Source organism: Alligator mississippiensis, chromosome 14 (assembly GCF_030867095.1).
Source record: "Alligator mississippiensis isolate rAllMis1 chromosome 14, rAllMis1, whole genome shotgun sequence".
NCBI lineage: Eukaryota > Metazoa > Chordata > Crocodylia > Alligatoridae > Alligator > Alligator mississippiensis.
In genome coordinates, this window is record NC_081837.1 from 9,783,191 (window position 1) to 9,803,695 (window position 20,505).

The 20,505-nt window shown below is 48.7% G+C and overlaps 1 protein-coding gene across 1 annotated transcript in view; it reads right to left on the reverse strand.

Moving 5' to 3' along the window:
• The window catches only part of LRRC75A (leucine rich repeat containing 75A), a 161,081-nt gene that overhangs the window by 98,317 nt on the left and 42,259 nt on the right, over nucleotides 1-20,505 (reverse strand). Inside the window, exon 2 of the mRNA XM_014608005.3 lies at nucleotides 10,982-11,110. Coding sequence (XP_014463491.1) covers nucleotides 10,982-11,110 — 129 coding nt within the window. The remainder of the gene's footprint in view (nucleotides 1-10,981; nucleotides 11,111-20,505) is intronic.

The following is a 20,505-nucleotide window of genomic DNA, read 5'->3' on the forward strand; positions in this document are numbered from 1 at the left end:
TTCTTTTGAATCCAGGGTAGTTTTTTGTTTTACTGAAAAAAGGACACCCTTGATTTTTTCCCCCTCCTGCAGATAAATGACTAGCCAAAAGCTGACTCTCCCATACTTGACTCTGGTGTCGAGAAGACCGAACCTGCATCACAACCTGAATTTCCTTCACAGACGAGACAGGCTGAAGCCTGTAAAAATCTGTAATGAGAAATCTAATTCCATTACCTAACGACAGCCGAGTCTTTTGAGAAAGATGCGTCGAGATATCAAGAAGGGGTGCTGACCCCATCAGGCTGCTTCAAACTAAGGGAAAAAAAAACAGCACATGTTAACAGTAGATAGATAATCTCCCGTGCCTTTACAGGAGGCAATTCGGTATGCTACAAACTGTCCAAAACCACGGTTTACAGGAGGAAGTTTTGGGGCAGTCGTTTTGGAAACTGCAAGGCTGTTTTTTCTAAGGGTTGGTATACTACTAGTCTCTTTGACATTTTGTTTTTTAATGGCTTTTACAAAGGACAAACAATGTCCCTCCATTCCTGTTGCAGAGTGAAGTTAAATAAAAAAAACCCCCACATCTTGATATCGTTCCCAGTGAAGTCAGAGATTTTGTGTATTTAAAAAAAAAAACCAACACAAAACGTATCCGAGTATGCTGTGACCACACATTAGGCTTCACTTAATTGGCCTCCTGATAAATAGCTTGCACACTTAACTGGGCTGATGGCCAGGGAACATATTGAGGACATCACACAGCACAGGCGCTAAATGACAGCTGCGTGACACACAGCCTGTCCAGACCTGTCCGCTCGGGATTCCTACTCGTTATCCGTATTGCAGAAATGCCAAAATCAGATTGGGGACTCAGCGTTACGTGCGCGCGCACAGCAAGAGGCAGTCCTGCCCTGGAGGGAGTGGAATCAGAGCAGACAAGGCGGGTGGGGGAATTATTAGCCCCATTTCACAGATGGGAGCATGGAGACACAGACACTTCCCCGAAGTCTATGGCAGAGGTGGGATGCAAACCCAGATCTCTTGGGTCCCAGCCCCGTGCATCCTTCCTCACCTCCTTTCTACCTCACAGCTGTTTGCCAGGGATAATCACTCTCGGAGAAAGGAGACTGCGTAAAGGTGGAGTCACGTGCTCCGGGGTGCATCCCATTTTCAACTGCCCCCATCTCAAAGCTGCTGTAATGATTGATTTGTTTCTTTTTGCAGAAAACTGCAGACCTGGCCGCCTCCGCACTAGAGTGAGCATTAAAGCTTCTTAATTAAATCCCCACAACTGGTTTGCTAGTGGGCTTGAGATAAAACACGGCGGAGAATGCTGTCCGAACGCTGCCACAGACAGCCTGGGCTACTCAGGACAGCCCTTGGAGGGGCCCAGTAAGCTGCCCTACATCTCAGGGAGAGAAAAGCCAAAGCAGAGGATTTATGCGACTCACCCAGGTTCACAGACAGTGTCAGCCACGTTGTAAGGATCAGAAGTTAAGAGCACTCGTGGTCACGACCAGCAGCTGCTTGGCAGGTGAGAGCACATGCAGCAGCAACACAGTACTATTTTCCATTTCTAAATCACGTCCCCTTGAAACACTGAGAGCGCTACCCCTGCCAGTTTAGCAACACGGAAAATGCTTCTTCGGTGGAGACACGTGACACGGAGCCACAGAGAACTGAACCGCGCTGCTTCTGCCTGCTCTGTGAGCCTTATGCGTATCAAGGGGCATCTAGCACTGAACCCCAGAGTGTATTCATGCCTAGGAAGAAAACAGGTGATTGAACGGCCCATTGTGCTAGCCACAGTTATATCACAGAATATAACTAACGCTGTGGGCTGCAAATGACTGGACAACATGGGAGAACCGTATGAATGTACAGTGGGATATGACAACGTGAGCAAATTGATCCTTGTGACCGATGCCGCTATGGTGCAACCTAGCTGACAGGTCCTCAATAGGTGATGGACTGGATTTGCTAATTCTTACCAAGTAGGCTCCTGCGTGGCGGCATGGCTTCTGCATTGCTAGATGAAAAGACAAATGGCTTATCGTTGCCAGAGCTTTCTTTTTGTGACAGTTGTGCTTCAGTCGGTGAGCACCGCTGAAGAACGTGTGTCCTTGAAATAAACCATCTCCTTTAGAGTCGCTATAATTTTTGCATGCTTGAACGTTTCTTTATTTGATCATCGTGTCAGCTGTAATACTGCCATAAGCATTTCATAACTCCATGAATCTATGAACTCCTCGTGAAGAAGTCAAGCACTATTAACCACAGCCCTTTGTGCTTTGATGGTGCCTTTCATCTCTGAGCCGCCCAAGGCAAGCAAACAGCACGGGAAGAAAACCATCTACCGTTCAGATCCAGCCAAGGGGAGAAGATGAGGTAAGTGTTTAGCAGCACACAGGAATATCACCACAGTTTAAGACAGGTAGTGAGAAATAAAAACAGCTGCGATAGCTGCAAGAACTCAGTTCAGCAGAGTCAAAATAGAGAAACCCAATTTTTGCAAAAATCATTGTAGGGTCTGCAATGGTTATGGGTTATCTGGAGTTTGGGATTACGTCCACCAGCCTGGAGGAACAGATTGACGGCAACAGAAGCAGCAGCACTATGCACTGAGCTAGGCCCAACACTGTAAGCCAGATCCTATGTCACAGTTTAGATAAGCATTTCTTGGTGCCGCAGCAAGATCCTTTTAAGGATAAACCCAGAGATTTCAAACAGGAATCCAGAGCCTCAAAAACATTCAGACCTGTTGTGGTCTTCCTGAGTTCTCTGCAACAGAAAAAGTACTTTATCATTTTCTCTCAGTCAAAAAGACAAGTGCATGCTAAAGCCTGGCATTTTCTGAGGGGCGTCTTGAGTCTTAAAAGGTTGAGAGCCACTAACTTAGATATTTTGATGCAAGATACCAAAAAAAGACCTGGTACAACTAAGGTTGCATAGATTATCCTTCCAAGTGGATGAGAATCCAGAGCAAATCCATCATCCATCAAAGAGATTTCACTTGTAGGTGCAAAATTTGTGAAGATCACAGGGTAAGACGGTCTAAAAGTTTTGTGGTTCCAGTTGTTCCAATACTTGCAACAGCCTATTTTGGTTGACGGCCCTGACTCTGCTACTGGGTGTTAGTGATGCTCCACGAGACCACGAGGAATGGACCACTAAGCTTCTAGACCTAGAATCAAAGCAAATGAGGGTTGGAAGGGACCTCAAGAGGTCACATCTAGTCCAACCCCCTGCCCAAAGCAGGATCATCCCAAACTAGATCATCCCAGCCAAGGCTTTGCCAAGCTGGGTCTTAAAAACCTGCAAGGATGGAGACTCCACCACCTCTCTAGGTCACCTGTTCCAGTGCTTCACCATCCTTCTAGTGAGAAAATTTTTCCTAATATCCAGCCTAAACCTCCCTCGCTGCAACTTGAAACCATTGCTCCTTGTTGTGTCGAGGAACCTGCCTCTTTAAAGGTAAGACCATATATCAACCTATACTGGTTCATGGTCACACCCAGATGTCCAAGCAAACCCACTGCTGTAACTCCAAGGTGCCACCTCCCTCCTTTCTGTGGGATAACAGATGTGAATTTCAGGATCACACAAAGCACATCCTTGGAGATAAAAGTCTGCCGTGCTCTCTTCAGGAGGCAACGACCTAGCCCGGTATTGGATCTCAAGTTGGGCTAACTTTTCCTGCTTTGGGTTTGCTCAGCACTGACTGCCAGTAATGGTGTCACTGACTCTTAATGCAGGTATCACCGTTAATCAATTCTAGCCCTAATAAAAATAAACTTTTTTTCATTGTTTCCCAAGCCTTTGATTCGGCCTCTTTCTGTTTTTCCACAGCTCACCCGGAAGTGCCTTGAAGAGTACCTCTCTTTATAAAGAAAACACAAGGTGTGGCATAGCACGTTCAGTTACAAAAAGTCCTGGCATCGTCATTAGTAAAGTATGAGTTTCCTAGCCAGCCTGATGTTGCAAACTATTTTAATGCAATGCAGATGTATTAAATCCCATCAAAGATGGATCTCCATGTTGCAGTGAGCTTGTCAAAAGAAAGGAGTGTTAATACAGGATGCAATTGCCTGAGGCTCTTAGATCATTGTTATCCCCTGGGCTATTGTTTCGAATATTTGGGTATAAGAGGTTTCTCACTTATAAATCACCTTCCCCTTAGGACAGATCTTGCTGAAAATAATAAAGAATACTTTGTGCTTCTATAACTCTTTGCCTGTGAAGATTGCACAATGCCTTCGCAAAGATGGGTGTCACTTTTCCCACATTACTAATAGCAAAAACCAAAGCAGAGAGAAGTCAGCTGAGGTACTCATAGTCGCGGACTGAAACAGTGGCAGAGATTCAACTAAAAGCCAGGATCTCTGAATCCTGAGTCCTTAATGTAACCACCAAGACTGCACAGCCACCTCTGAAAATTTGTGACATGAGCACCACCAAGATAATTAATGCAGCATCAGGATCTCAGCATAACGGCCGAGATCAAGTCACAAAACCTCAACAAGATCAAGTCATTAAACTAGAGGATAGAAAGGCTGGATGGATTACATGGTTGGTAATAGGTTACAGGAGGGTGATTCTGTGATAAAGGCACAGGACAGACAATTGCATTATCTTGGTCATATTCCACTGACTTCCCTGCAAGAAGCAAGTTTATTAACAGAGCATCGGAGCCACAGGCCATAGCATGTCATACAATAAATATGAAAAAAAAAACCCATAAACGTCAAAAATCACCACACTGCAATAGGATGTGCAATGTACATCCATCATAAAAACTAGTATCAGTCCTAAGTTATAACCCCTAGGACAATATTAAAATTAAATAAAATCTGTTTGTGCAACACAGGCCTACAGAGCACAAGATTGATATCTGCTTTCTGACAGTTTATGCTCAGACACTCCTGCCAGCTAAAAGAGCTGAAGCTTTCTACCCTCTGCTCCCAGTCTACCACTGTGGGATTTCAGCCCTGTCAGGAATGCCTGATGATCAGCAACTCTTAACAAGTTAATGAGTTCAAAAGGAAAATAGTTAAAATATCACCTAACGTTTCTTCTTTTGGAAATCGGGTCTGTTAGCTCACCCCATGCCTTACCACAATTCAGCTCTGGTGGAGCCTCGAAACAGAGTGACCTGGAACCTACAATAGCCTTTGCCATTTCCTCCTGGAACCCACCTCAATCAATGGAGGAAAAAACTAATTTCAGACCAACAACAGCTGGGTGCAATCATCCCACCTCCGGGGAGCAAGAGAGGCAGAACTGGTCATGCTCCATGCAACTGAGCTCTAGAGACTTCGCCGCCCTTTCTTCTCCCCTCATCTGGGAAATGGGGCAGCAGTAACACACCTGAGCTCAACAGAGGGTACAGATGGAGGTCATCATGGCCACACGTCCATGACATCCTCAGGTCAGAATGAAAAAGAGTTAAAGAAAAACAAGCTACCCAGAAGCCAGTGCCCAAGAGGAAGCAAATACTCAATTAAATGCATGCGATTGTTAGTCGTTATCTTCCCTGGAATCAGCATAGGAAAACTACCACTGGGAGCCTCTCTCAGTGTAACACCCTCTCACGTTGCAACCTGCACACGCGTACTAAAATGCACTGTAATAACCAGTATCAGACAATAAACGCTGATGGTGGCTCCTATTTGTACAGCTCGGCACAATTATCACGTGCAACCACCACAATGTACGCGTGCATGTGCCACTGGGATCAATCTACTTCAGGTCTGACACTGATCTCAATGTTTAAATCTGGGGTTGCTTTATTAATTCCACGGGAGTTACTACCCATGGGGCTATCTATGATCATGGAGAACAGGACCTGGGCCTTATGAGGAGCTGGTAGCAAGGCAAGAGGGATTTGGGCTTGGCAGAAAACCCAAATCCTGGCTCCTTGTTCCCAACACTCCCAGATTTTGCAGAAGTTTTATTGTAGGAGCCAAATTTCAAGTCACCACCACAACTCTGGTACTTTAGGAAAAGCTGGGGCCAGAACGTAGATCAGAAGTATGCAGCTGAGGCTCATCTACAGCCCCCACGCAAAGCAGGATGGCATCTACAGGAAAACTTGCCCAAATAAAATCTGGATTCAGCCTCACTCAACTCATTCCAGCTTCATGCAACATAAATTAAAAGCTCTTTCACTGCTGCTGTTTTGAATTTATTCTCCTGGACTAAACACATGCTGATCTATAAAGCCTGGGCTAGCTTTTTCACATACGGGAGGATGCGTTTGCTCAGAGTGCAGCGCCGCTATTAAAAACGCGTATTTTAGCTAGAAAGCTTACATGCCAGAAGGTCACCCTTAAGTTAGAGCTGTTATAAATAGACCCTGACCAGAAAGGATAACAGTCTGTTAACTAAAAGCCAGGAGTGGACTAAAGCAAAAAGCAGTCAGCAGGGATAAAGAAAGCAAGAGGCCCCAGTCCCTCTTGGGGGTTGTCATTACTGTCAAATAACTGGGGCAAAATCATTCAAGACATGTACGCCCTCATTAGGGATAGGTACCCCATAAAGGTTGAAAGCCTTCAGGATAATGAAGTGAATCAGGACCTTCTAAACCCTTTCAGCTTCATAGTACATAAAGGCCTTCTTCCCAAAATGAGTGATCACTTGGATGTGATTGCATGGATCTCCAGGATTTTGCTCCTCTCTGTTCTCATGTCTCCTAACTACCACCAAGGTAGACTGCAGGACTGATATTTAAAATGTCCATGCTGGCGTCCAAATTAGCACCCCTTGTCCTGAGGGGCTCCCAACTGCTAGGCCAGTGGTGCAGAGCGGCTGCCAAGGTCATCATAACGAAGAGGCTGGCTGGATCATGCAGCAGAGGCAGGCGGCCTCTTTGGAAACAGGAAAGAAATGGACACTTAGGACCAAGCAGAGTCAAATTGCCTCTTGCAAGAAGTCAAAAGGCTACAAGGACAGGTCAAAGCATGGGCAAGGAGTAAGGGAGTCGGTCACCATTCAGGTCCTTGCTCTACTAGATTAGCAGTTCAGCCTTGCTCCATTCACTTAGCAAGGCTGCGCCTGCTTCCTCATCTCTAGAAGACAGGTAATATCACCAGTCTCAGAGAAGCAGAAGCCCAGCTCTGGATTGCAAACAGCTTTGAGCACCTCAGAGGGGATGCGTGAAAAAACAAGGTATGTTTAATTGTTAGGATTCTTACAGTCGTTGTTAACGTGGAAACACGGACCACCAGCAAGTGGGTAATGCATGTGCTAAGCATGAGGTGTCAGCAGCCCCTACCTATTCTAGGTATAAAGTCCTTCTGTATTGCACCAATATAACAATACTGCCTAGAGCAAACTCCCTTTTTGATGCAATCCCAGTGCTAGGGGACCTTGCACATATTTCAGGCCAGCAATTAATTGCACTAAGCTGTGCTGGCATTAGGCCTTGTGCGCAGCAGCGGCCACTGATTCCTTTTTGTGGAGGGTGCTTTTGTGTGTAGGCTCGAGGACCATTCGCTGCTCATCCTCCTGGAGAAAATGAGGCTGAGAAACAAGCCACATCACAGAAACACGGGTGACAACTTCAGCACCTTGACAGAGCTCTCTGCTTTGAACAAGTGCCTATTAAAATAGGCTCCTCTGGTTTCATGTCTAACTGGGGATGGGGGAAACGCCATTCTCTACAGCAGCAATTTTCAAACTGTGGGGCGTGCCCTTGGGTGGGGGGTGAAGGAACACGGGGGGGGGGGGGGGGGGGGGGGGCACATTGCAAAGGGGCACGGGCAAAAAGTTTGCAAGGACCCAGCACCGCTGCAGCCTTGCAGGGTGGTGTGGGGGCAGCCTGGGCAGGCTGCTGTGCCTCCAGGAGCTTAGTGCGGTGGGCGCACAGCCTAGAGTCACAGCAGGGCCAAGGCAGGAGGTGCTGGAGCCACGGTAGGTGGAGGCCACCCCGCCGAGCTGAGTGGGGCCAAGCCACAGCGGCTGCTAGGATGAGGAGCATCCTGAGCCTTGCTGTGCTGTTCCTCTGGAGTGAGGGGAGCAGAGGGGCAGGGGGGGCGCAAACAAAATTGCAATGCAAAGCTCAAAAACGTTGAAAACCACTGCTCTACAGGAAAAAGCACTGGTACCATTAGAGCTGTTTGCATCACTGCTGCCGATTCAGCTGCATCAGTCAACAGATCAAAAACGTAGGCCTTCCTCTGTGCAGAACAGCTTGTTCCCTTTCAACCAGAGATCTAAACATGTATGCGTACTAATTGCATAAACGGCTACCCTTAATTTGCCAGCCCTTTAAAGGCACCGTTATAGCCTTTCTACTTTGAGCAGGGGTCTCACAGGGATGAAGCAATTTCCTACATATGGCCTTACATGGGTGTCAAGATTGCTTGGGGGCAGTCTCATTAGCAGCCCATACTCAGGGCTCAGGCGATCGTGCGTGCAGAAGCAAGCTAAGAGCTAAGTGTCATATAAAAGCTGCTTGTAAACAAATCATAGCTGCTCTGGGAAACCTCCCCGACTTCCCAGTGTCTGTGTAAGCACTAGGATTCTCCTTGTGGAAGCTCTTTCAGTGTTTCAACCCCCCCCCCCAGTTGCAAACTGGTGGTAGTGGTAGTGCAGCCAAGGCTCCAGCAATGGAAGCACAATGTTCCCTAACCCCTGTTCAGAGCCAGTCAGTGCGACAGCGGCTCTGAATCCACTATGGGCTGCAGGAGGCTTCTGAAAAGCTCCTGCACAGATGCCAGGAATGGTGGCTATCATTGCAGGAGGACGGCCACAGTGACTTCTGCACTTGCTCTGTGCTAAAGTCCAACGCATGCTGCCCCTTGGGGGAAAAAAAGTCTTTAATTGAAAAAAAAATGCAATTCCTTCATTGTTATATAACAATACAGGTTATTATTAACACTCAGGGGAAATTATTGCGACAACAGGTGATGTTAGCCTGACTGTGTCCTTCATAAGCTTTCACAGGGAACCTGGGATACCCCTTGAATCCTCTTTGCATTACAGCAGCCCTGGGTAGCCTCACTGCACATAGACTTGGTAAGAGACAGCCCCTGTGCAGAATACTTTACAGTCACAGTAGTAAACCTAATGTCTGGAGAGAAAACAGGGGCACACGGATCAAGGTCATTCTTGAAAGCATAATGCAATTAAGCTGTCAGTGAAAGCTGTCCTTAACCGTCCGGCTCTAGGATCCACTACAAAATGCTACAAGGGATGCGTGCCACTTTGTGGAAAAAAGCAGCCTTGCCCCACCAAACGCATCCCACTCTATTTATCCTTACACCTCTCCTCTTAGGCAAGGGGATATATTATTGCATCCATTTTCTATATGTACAACTGAGGCACAAAGATGTGGAACCGGGGATCTTGAAGAGTCTGGCATTTAACACCTGCCTACATCAATGCAATTACTAGAACCAAACAACTTTGATATAATCCCAGCAATTAATTAAATAAAGAAACCCTTGGGAGAGAAAACCTCTTGCTAGTTCAGAGCAGCTTGCAATCCCAATGAGAAGAAACATTCCATGTATTTTATTTGCCATCTAAAAGACCCAGGGTCAGGATTTCAAAAGCGTTCGGTGCCCTGCAACGATCACTGATCCTAGGGTGCGGAGGCCTTCTCAGTGTCCTGTTGTCCAAGGAGACAAGCTCCTGGGAACGCAAGCCATTGATGTAGAGACTTGTGACAAAAGCTCCAGCCATTAACACAAAAATGCTTTGAAGGCAGGGAAGGATCCAAGCCAAAGGGAACATTTGTCTGAAAACACCTTGCTTCCTAACTCTGCAGGGCAGACAAAATGCCCAGTCTGTCCTGCCCAACAAACCCGGAGTGCCGAGCTCCAAACCCAGGATCCCCTCTATTTCTGTCCATGCCTAAACTGGAAACAGGATCTAGATTCCTTTTCCAGGAGTGTACTGAGCCAGATCCTCGGAGGGTAGAAATAAGCATTGCGTGTGCTGGGAGCTGCAGAGAAAGAACTGCCCATCAGGCACCAGGAGCACTTTTACATGTGCTCTGGAGTAGGGGGGATGGCGCTTTAATTAGAGCCACTCTAATTAAAGTGCTGCAGCATCTCATGTATCAGTGTCTCTGCGCTTCAAAATGGCAGTAGGGGCACTTGAACTAAAGCTCATTTGATGAACTTTGGTTCAAGCGCCCCCACCACCATTGTGAAGTGTGGGGATGCTGGTACAGGAGACATGGGAGGCTGCTGGAGCGCAGTAATTACCACACTCCACCAGACTCGATTAATTGAGTCTGCTCTAATGCACTGTAATTACAGCACATCGGAGCAGCCTCCGCGCTCATGTATAGGCAAAAGTGCAAGGCAAAGCAGGGTACATTAGGAGGGTTCCTGCCATAATTGCACCTGGCCTAAGGCCCCCCCCGCCATGCTGATGCATCTCTTTGAATGATGTAGGGTCCCATTTCAGAACTTGAACTCCATATGAGGAAGGGGACGTGCTTCCTTCAAGGACAGGATAAATCACAGAATGGGAACAGCAAGCAAATCCCTGTTTTGCCAGCACTGCTCAATCACATCACCACACCACAGATGAGTGCACAGCCCAGGCAAGTCCTTGCAGCTGCTGTGGCTCCAGGCTCTCAGTACTGTCAGCTTTTATCTCCACAGGCCCAAACACTTGCAAAGACAGAGTACACTCTCAGCTGCCTCCCCCCTTACTGGTATACAAGTGTGGCAGCTGGGTACTCCCTCCTGCTACAGGCCACAGTGGGAACCAAAAGGCACCACAGAAGTCAGAGAGACAAAAGGCTTAGGAAGTCATCCTAGTTCATCCCCTTGCAATGCAGAAATATTCCTACAATTTTAGTTGGGAATATAGTTCATCGCCCCAATGGTCCAAACACATCCCCTCCACTCAAGCTTGCAAGAACAGCACTGTGCATGGCACCGATCATTGACAACACGATGCAGTTTCCCGAACGACGGATGGGAGCAGAACTCCTTTGGCCACGTAATTAGAGCAGAAGCGCACAATGGGCACCTACCGGTTTGGGGCAGTGAATGTATCTAGCGAGGCTGATGATCAGGTCATGGGTGATGGGGTCCACCAGGTTGCGGAAGCTGGCATATCGGTACAGGACGTCATCCAGCGAGGTCGACTCCATTCCTAAGTCCTGCAGAAACAGGGTTACAGAAGCAAGGTCAGGCGGACAATGACCCCCAATGGCAACAGTCTCTCTCTCCAAACTGACCTGTGTTGGTAGCCTCGTACAGAAGCCAAGGACTAGAGACAAGCCCTCCCTATTCCCCCTGATGTATGTCCTCAGTGAAGGGAAAGGGGGACGCTGGCATGGTGGCGCGGCAGTTTGCACTCCTGTGCTTTCCCTGTCCCAGAGAGAGGACACATGAGGCTTGAGGGCTGTCAACCTGGCACTTTTCACAAGTCCAAAATTCAGCGATTGAGCTATACAAAGGAAGTGGGACTCTCCTTGCACCCACAGCAGAGCAACCAGATGACTCCCCTGAAACTATCCACTACCCAGCAGAAGGCTGTGAGATGAGAATTTGGCTCAGCTTAATCCAAGACAGACCAAGTGGAGGGATTTTGGCACGAACCCCACAACTGTATTAACTACACTAGTGCACTTACGGACTCTTCTGCTCCCTGGCCTCTATTAAGTGGGTGGGGAGGGCTTAGATATGCCAGACTGAGTCCGCTTCCAGCATTTTTTCTTTTAATCACCTTTTGTTTCTCAAGAGCAACTCCCTGGGGGGTTCCACGTCATCGCTCTTAAATCAGCTGCAGACTACAGCAAGTTCCACCGACAAAACAACTCCTCTTGCCTGGCTCCTGCTCTCCCAAGGGAGTGAGCCTTTGAGAAAGTTTCCAGCACCCAGGCCACACGGGACCTGGACTCTTTCCCTAACTTGGCCACTGATTTCATGTGTGATGCCTTCCCTGTAAACCAACAGTAATATTGCTGCCGATCCACCACTCTCTCTCCATCTTATCTGTTTTATACCAGGGTTACCATACATCCGGGTTTTCCTGGAAACATCCTCTTTTTGGGTCGTCCAATTTCCGTCCAGACGTTTTTCTGAAATCTGAACAGATGTCCAGGATTTTGCTCTGTTCTGCAGGGGGTGGGGGTGGGGGGAGGGTGTTTGGAGGCAGGGGGCACATGCACGTGGCCAGCATGCAGCCAGGCAGGGCAGTGGGAGCAGCTGGATGCAGGTAAGTCTGTGGGAGGCTGGGGGGAGCACAGCACAGGAGCCCAGTTTGGGACAGGGGGTGCTACAGGCATCCCTTCCTCCCCCTCCAAGCCCATGTTGGGGCTGGACTTGCTCCACCATGACCTGCACGAGCCAAAGCCACTGCTCTCCAGCCTGTTTGGGATGGAGGAGCTGGAAGGGATAGGGGGGCTGTGGGTCAGGAGTGAGGGGCACCAGCAGGGCTGGGGGCACTATGGGTGGGAAGTGAGGGGCACTGGGGGGTGGGGGGCTGTGGACCAGGACTGCAGGGCACTGGCAGCACCAAGGGGCTGTGGGTCAGGAGTGAGGGGCACCAGCTTGGCCTGGGGTGGGGGGGGATGGACACGATGACTGTGAGTAGGGAGTGAGGGGCACTGGCAGGGGTCTGCAGGTCAGGAGTGAGGGACAGCAGCGGGGATAGAGGGCTGTGGGTTGGGGGAGAGGTGTCCCCATAATAGATGCCCTCTTTTTTGGAACTGCAAATATGATAACCCTATTTTATACAGTGACCTTGCTGGGTCGAGACAAGCTCTTCTGCTCTGGATGTACAGCTCCACAGAATCATAGAAAATGAGGGTTGGAAGGGACCTCAGGAGGTCACATCTAGTCCAGCCCCCTACTCAAAGCACAACCAGCCCCCACTACATCATCCCAGCCAAGGTTTTGTCTAGCCAGGTCTTAAACACCTCCAAGGATGGAGCTTCCACCACCTCTCTGGGTAACCTGGTCCAGTGCTTTACTACATTCCTCATGACATCATTTTTCCTAATATCCATCCTAAACTTCCCTGCTGCAACTTGAGATCCTTGCTCTTTGTTCTGTTATCTGCCACCATTAAGAACAGTTTAGCTCCATCCTCTTTCCAACCACCCTTCGGATAGCTGAAGATTGCTATTAAATGCCCCCTTCAGTCTTCTCTTCTCCAGACTAAATAAACCCAGCTCCCTCACAAGTCATGTGCCCCAGCTGCCTGACCATTTTCATTGCTTTCCTCTGGACTCTCTCCAATTTGTCCACATCCTTTCTGTAGTGGGGGGCTCAAAACTGGACACCGTACTCCAGATGTGGCCTTGCCAGTGTTGAATAGAGGGGAAGAATCCTTTCTCTTGGTTATGCTGGCAATGCTCCTACTAATGCAGCCCAGCATGCCATTAGCTTTTTTGGCAACAAGGGCACACTGCTGGCTCATATCCATCTTATTGTCCACTCTAACCCCCAGGTCCTTTTCTGCAGAGCTGCTGCTCAGCCAATCAGCCCCCAGCCTGTACCGGTGCATAGGATTGTCTGGTCCTAAGTGCAGGACTTTGCGCTTGTCCTTGTTGAACTTTTGCATGGTGTAGCCCCGAGCTCCGTTGAGGCCTCTAGATTTTACTGTAGATCCTAAAGGCTTCTCCCTCTGAGCAACACACACGCCTCACACTTAGCAGAGTTGCGGTGATCGCTCCATGTACTTCAACACACTTAGGATCACGGGCCCCCTCTCTGCAGCACGAGCACAAACACAACTGGCCTTAGTGTTTGCCTCCTTCTCTATCACATCTTTGTGCAAGATAAGCACTTGGGTTTGGTTAACAGAAGTCAATTCACCCAGGAGAACCTGGAACCCGTCATTTAAAAGTTAATACTGCGTTTGTTAAGGAAGCTATTTGGCAAGCCATCACCAACCATGCTCTCTCAAAACAGCTGCACTAACGCAGACACCTTTGTGTCAGTGGGTACCCATGACAGCTTGTAGTTCACATCTTCTCCTGGGAAGGCGTAAGCCAGTTCAGATCCCCTGGCAGCTGACCCATTCGTAGACACGGAGCCGAGATAGAGAACAGCGTTAGAGTTACAGACATATGCTGCAAACCTGGCCAGGTTCCTCCCCTGCCCTGCGAGAGAGAGCCAAGAGGGGCTCTCACAGGGAGCCAGGGTGAGATGCAGCCACATGCAAAATCTCTACCGGGTGTCCTGAGAGCAGGGTGATGGAGCAGTGCACGAGGATCGCTTCAGAGAGGCAGAGACATTCAGAAGGACCAAACAATCCCCATAAATGTCTGAGACCGTGGCACAGCAGGTGCTTTGAAAAAGGCCTGGATCTCCTGACTGCCCCTAATTGCATCTGCAGCTGTGCCAGCTCAGATTAGTGATCAGCACGATCACCCACAGGCTTCAACACACAAGTTGTGCATTCCCATTAGTGTCAACACTGCACAGGAAGTGGCCGACTTCCTGTTCCAACGGCCACTTCGTTACAGGGAGGGGATCTCAGCCACCCATCTCCTCCACTTCCCCCCAGTCTCCTGGCTCTCAATGCTCATCGCAGGGTGGATGGGATCTGCGGTTTCCATATTAAATTCTGGGTTTGGTGGATTAAGCACCTTAAAGAGGGACTGGACTCTATAGGACATGGCGCCAGCATAATGTGCTGGGCAAGAATAACAATCTATAAGCCACCATACCAATAAAAAGGGTGAAAGTTGAGTGCTGATATCTATTATATGAACCATCTAGAAGGATTGCACAATGCACTGCAATCAATCATCCAGAAGCGATACATGGGGATCAATTCAGCTACGATTGAAATCACCCAGTGATGAAGCGCAGCCCAGCAATGATGGCAGAGGGAGAAGGAATGAAGTTTTACTGGAGCAGAGATTCCCTACACTGGGTGCATACCGCTCTTGGAGAAAACAGGTTTTGGTTTTCATTTGAAATGGCAAGTCAGGAAAGGCTAAGCAAGCAATGACCGAACACATACTCTGCAGCCCAGCAAGCCGACAGAGGCAAAGGTGAGAGAGCAGGCAGACGTTAGGTGGGCTCCAAAAACTTGTTTGAATAGGCTTCCCCTCCAAGGGCAAGTGAAGCATAAAACATTGGTACAGAAACGCATCTTCAGCTCCAGATGCACAATCCTCTCCCCTGTCAAAGTAACAGTAAAATTACAGCCCCTTTACAATAACCTAACCCAAGACGGAGTCGCCCCGGCATGGATCTAGCTAGCCAGTCCACCCACATGCTTGACAACAATGGGTAAAAAGCGCTCCCAATTGACGGTTCCTATTGCGGAAAATTTAGCAAGAGCTGTCCTTGCATTCAGGCAGCCACCTTAACGAAGCAAACTGCCCCTACTAAGCAGTCTCGGTATGTTTTACTGATACAATCACCCAGGCCAAAGCCCGCCCAAGGCATGAGCTTTCAGACTAGATTGTAATAGCATGTCAATGCTGCTTAGTCCTCAGGCTGCCCCTGCACACAGGTGGAAATCCAGCCACAATGAGCTGCCGCCCCATCATACAGCAATTCAAGGCATAGAGGCGGCACCGTGTTCAGCGGTCGCTGATGCCGAGGGCAGGTGGAGGCACGTGATAACAGAAAACAGCAAGAGGCTCGATCTGTCTGAGACCGGTGCAAAAGGCGGCTCTCCAGGGACCCACCATGACGTTCAAGCTCCAGCCACCCTACTTAGGCAGCATTAAAGAACAAACAACGATTTTACTCCAAAGGCTGGAAGGCAACAGGAAAGAGGTGAGAGCTCTGGGCAAGAGGAACACGAATAATACAGAAAAGATACATAAGGGGGGAACCGCTCCATGTTTCTGGGCTCGTGCCTCAGTGCAGTCAGTCGCCCATTGATATCAAACACTGGAAGTGAAGCCCCTGGGGCAGGCCCGGGGCAGGGTTGATCTGCTGAAAGTGAAAGGGAAAAGCTCTTTACGAGGTGCTAGGGCTACAAAGGGGCCATCGGACACAGCAACCATGCGAGAGCTCCAGTCCAGCTAAGGAAAAGAGTGAGATATTTAGGACAACCAGACACACAAAACCCTATTGAAATATTGTCTTCTTCCAAGCCAGCTTGCAAAAGCAAGCCAACTATGACTAATCTTTAGTCTTGGTTGCCACTAACGATTTAGCAGCGAATACAGGGATGTGAAACTCATCTGGCATCACAGCACAGATCCCTGGTGCGCGGCTAGTCCACAGGCTGAATGAATGGTCCAGTGCCAGCCCTGTGGGCTGGATCCAGACTGCGCCCCCCTGCCCTTTGCAAGTCCTGTTTTTCTGTGGCCCTGCAGGCTGAAAGCTGGAATCTTAAATCACTTATTTAAAGAGAAATGGATTTGCTTCTTTCCCCTTTTTTTGACAAGACACTAAACCGAGGAAGTTGGCAGTTAGTTATAAAAGGAACCGGTCTTGCATGGAGCTGCAGCCTCAAACAGGAAGCAGCAATGCAATGCTTCTGCAATTGGACTGTTCCCTATTTAATTTTAGGTGCGCCATCATGGCACCGGGAGAGTTAAGATGGCATTTTCACTATGAACACTCAATTCAGTAGGAAATGTTGACTCCAGACTGAAATTTTGCACGTACCACCTCAGCTGAGAATGCAAGGATTAGACTCTTAAGAATAAAAATAAGATGTCCAGTAGATTCTGTTAATTTAATGGCAGTACATAAAGATCACATTTAACCAGCCGTGCCCCTACCGCTTATGATCAACACACAGCAATTATCCATCATATGGCCCCTGTCAAGTTGGACCTTTAAACAATATAATCATTATAATCTCAGTACACAGATATCTAAGACAGGGGTGATTTTATATACTGTATTCCTTAGATACTGGGCTGTAATTCCTAGGCAAGCCCACTGAGGCTGCACTTCAGTTTTCACTTTTAATTAGAAATGGAAGGGCTCCAAACTCCTACTTTCAAGAGTCTGTTACAACTGTGCAGGTCCTAGAGCGATGTCCAGAGCCAGACGGACTCTTGAGCCTGGAATCTGACCCTGCAAATTCCTGACAGTAAAATAATTCAGTGCTGTGCCTTCTGGAGGACACAGCCATTGAGAGCGGGCCATGCTCTAGCACGCAGTCATGTCAAGCTATGCAGATTCTCAATGGGCTGCAAATCCCTTTTTTAACACGATCTAGAACTTAAAACCACACGAGTCCTACAGTTAGGGCTGTGAGAGTGTTGGGTAGTCTAGAAGGATAAGTACAGACAGTCAAAAAGCCTGAGGCTGAACTGATTCAGTCTTTCTAGGTTAGTCTAAGCTGCAAAGATTGAACCAATAAGCAAATGAACAGACATTCACTTCTAATTCAGGAAATGCCGCCACATGTCTGCAGTGGCTCAAGCCAGAAGCTGGGGGACGCTAGAGCAAGGCTCTCAGGTACGTATCCAGCATAGGTGGTGTATTCACTTCCTCTTCCTGCTGCCCCCAAGGTCTCTGGGATTTGCAGTCCACAATCACAGCAGCACGACTCTACAGGGTAGCTCATCACTTCCTCTTCCTGCTTCCAGGTGCCTCTGGGATTTGTAGTCCACAATCACAGCGAGCAGTAAGTTTATCAGGGAATTCTGTACTCTGGGGAAGGGAAGTTGAACCCTGTTCCCTGGCCCCAGACCTCAGCCAAGATTTGCCTGGGGGGACGTGAGCCAGCCCTCACTGCTCCAGCTAGGGAACAGACGGGCAGGGCCAGCCCTGCTCTCTGGAGCAGACAGCACAGCCCAGCCCGGGGCTGCAAAATGCTGGGATGCTAAGGGACTCTGATTTAACTTGAACCAGGAAGGGGTCTGGGACAGAAGTTTCATAAACTGGTTTGACCCACGTAAGTTTACTACATTCAACCAAGTTTATCTTAAACCAGCTTCAGCCCTATTGAAACTGGTTTATATGCACTGAACTTCTATTCTGTTACAGGTTTAAACCAGTTTCTGATCGTTTAAACTGGTTTATGTGCAACTTCTGTCCCTAGCAGAACTGATTTTTAGATCCCGGGCTGTTACTAAACCAGAGGACTGTTACAATGTTCAAGGTCCATTTAGGAATCCAGTTAGAGGGAAGGAAAGAGAAAGACGGTTCTTCCAGTGGGCAAAGGCTGCTCTCTCCAAGTGCTCCTCCTAGCTTTTTGTTTGCCCTTTTGGCTTGTGTTGCCACACAGCTGAGGTCACTTTGCTCCTGTCCTCTCTTCGGGGCATGGCACTGATTCCCCAAGAGTATGCACTATAACTGCCTGCAGAGTCTCTTCCATTTCCAGTCTCAATTATGCAGAAGAAAAGTCTCCAGACCTCCGTCTCCTGGACAGCCAGGAGCGCACAAAATCCCTACACTGGACAAGTTTGGCTTCCCATCCAGTGCAGTCTCTCTCATTATTTCCGACTGGCTCGCTGCTCTCCTCTGCCTTATGCTGCCTTCAGAGCAAGATGGGAGCAGAACGGCACAGCAGGCCAGTCAACCGAAGCATCTCGGTCACCTTCCAGCCGTGAGGGAGGAGGGCTGCTCTACGGTTCAGCAGCAGGTGCAACCCCTGGAACAGCGGTTCTCAACCTTTTCAGACTCAAGACACCCTCCTGTGACTCAATGCATCCCATTTCAAAAACAAATGCATTTATTTCAGTGTTTATCTCCTTGCAGAGGGGTTAGGCACTGGGGGCGGGGGGGAGCAGCCAGGCAGGGACAAACCTAAGTCTGCACTTACCTCCTTGCACCCTTGGAAAGATCTCCTGGCATCCCAGGATACCCTGGTTGAGAATCGCTGCCATATTGGAGGATTCCTCTAAATTGATGGCAATCCCTAAGGGCCTCCTGGATAAGAGACAGGCGGTTCTCTTTGGTGCTGATGGATCGGTTTTGCTCAAGTGAAAAACTCACAAGATTTTCAAGACTTGGGCTCACATTAGTTCTTCCATCCAGGCACGACCACTAGAGCTAATGGCAATATCTGCTCATGGATTCATGGATTGTAAGGCTGGAAGGGACCTCAGAAGATCATCAGGTCCAGCTCCCCCTGCACCAAGCAGGAAAGATAATGGGGTCAGGTCATTATTATCATGTTTATTCCAGGGCCCACTAGGAATAGTAGCCCCCGTATAACCTAAAGTAGCAGAAAAGAGCTTCAGAGATGAGATGGACCTGGGGCAAACAAAGGGATATAAAGAGACAAGCAGAGCAGGCCATGAGATGACAGCGAGTGTCACATTAGTTCCACAATTTCGGCTGCAGATTTTCCTTTCATTTCCCCTTAAAAGCACATGGAGAAATCCTGGAGGTTTACACTCAGATCAGCTTTCCCACAGAGGAGAGGGGGAGTTTTGCCCAAGTAAATACCTGTTGCTCAGATAATGCTCAAGTTTGAAGCCAGGACCTGCAGGTCCGCAGCACAAATCTCTACCGCCTGTGCTGGAGAAATATCTTTTCTCACTAGTAACACAAGGGCTGTTATTCTCCAGCACCTGGCCCAGAGGGTGACACACCACACCTGGCCAGCGCTACATGTTAGGGCTGAGGACACACTCAGTGTGGCCTTCTGAAGCTCACCCATATGGTCTCACTGGCAAGGAACAGCTGCCACAAGGGAGCTGGTTTCGAGGGCTGGGAACCATAATCCCTGTACAACCAGCTTTCAGCATGCTGGGATCTCTCCGGATGAAAGCAGGCTTGCTATTATGCCACCTCTTCTTAAGCGCCTCAAAAATTTGGCAATTACCCAGCCTGAAGTTTAATAGGAAACCAGAGCCAATACGTTCTGTAATTCTCCCTCTCCTGGGAGAGTCTGAATTTTTCGCCTGACGTGCTCTCCCCTCCCCGTGCTACACAGTTGTGTGCAGAGATGCAACTCTCAGCTGCTCTATAAATCCCTTCACCTCACCAGTGTGACCCTCCATCCCCACCACATGTGATATTTTACAACCGTGCAAGGCTGGAACTTGCTCTCGTCCAAGCGATGAGCTCATCTGCAATTTAATAACTTCACACCAGTCCGTGCTGTCAGCAGCAAATCACAGAGCTCAGACTTTGGAGGAAACGCCCAGGCCCTGACTGGAATCGTTAATATTCCTCTCAGCACATTTAGACTCCAGCATCTTCCCCTTTTGCAAAGGGGCATTCACCCGGGGGGCCAGCGCAATGTTATACAGAGAGCAGTTTGGATGCAGAACGATGCATTTCTCAGGCAGGCAGAGCATGGCCATCTGGGTCCCCTCGCTTTTCTATTTTGTGCAGACACACACATCTCCCTTTGCTAGGGCGGTGTGATATGCAAGGGTTTGGGAGACAGGAACCTCTCCGCTCTCCCAATCTGTTCCCGGTTGCCGGCATCCCCAGAGGGCTTTTGGAGGACCAAGGCTGTAGCTTCCGAGAAGGACATTCAACAAGGACATCCCTCTGTGTGGGTGGCTTACATGACAAACTTAAGTGCCATGCAGAGACATCTGCTTCTCAGCAAGGCCAAGAAGCCTGATCACACTAATGCCGGGAGCTTACTTTGGTATCCACACAGCTCAGCCGGGAACCGTCCTGATCTGCAGATCCACACATCTAACACTAATGT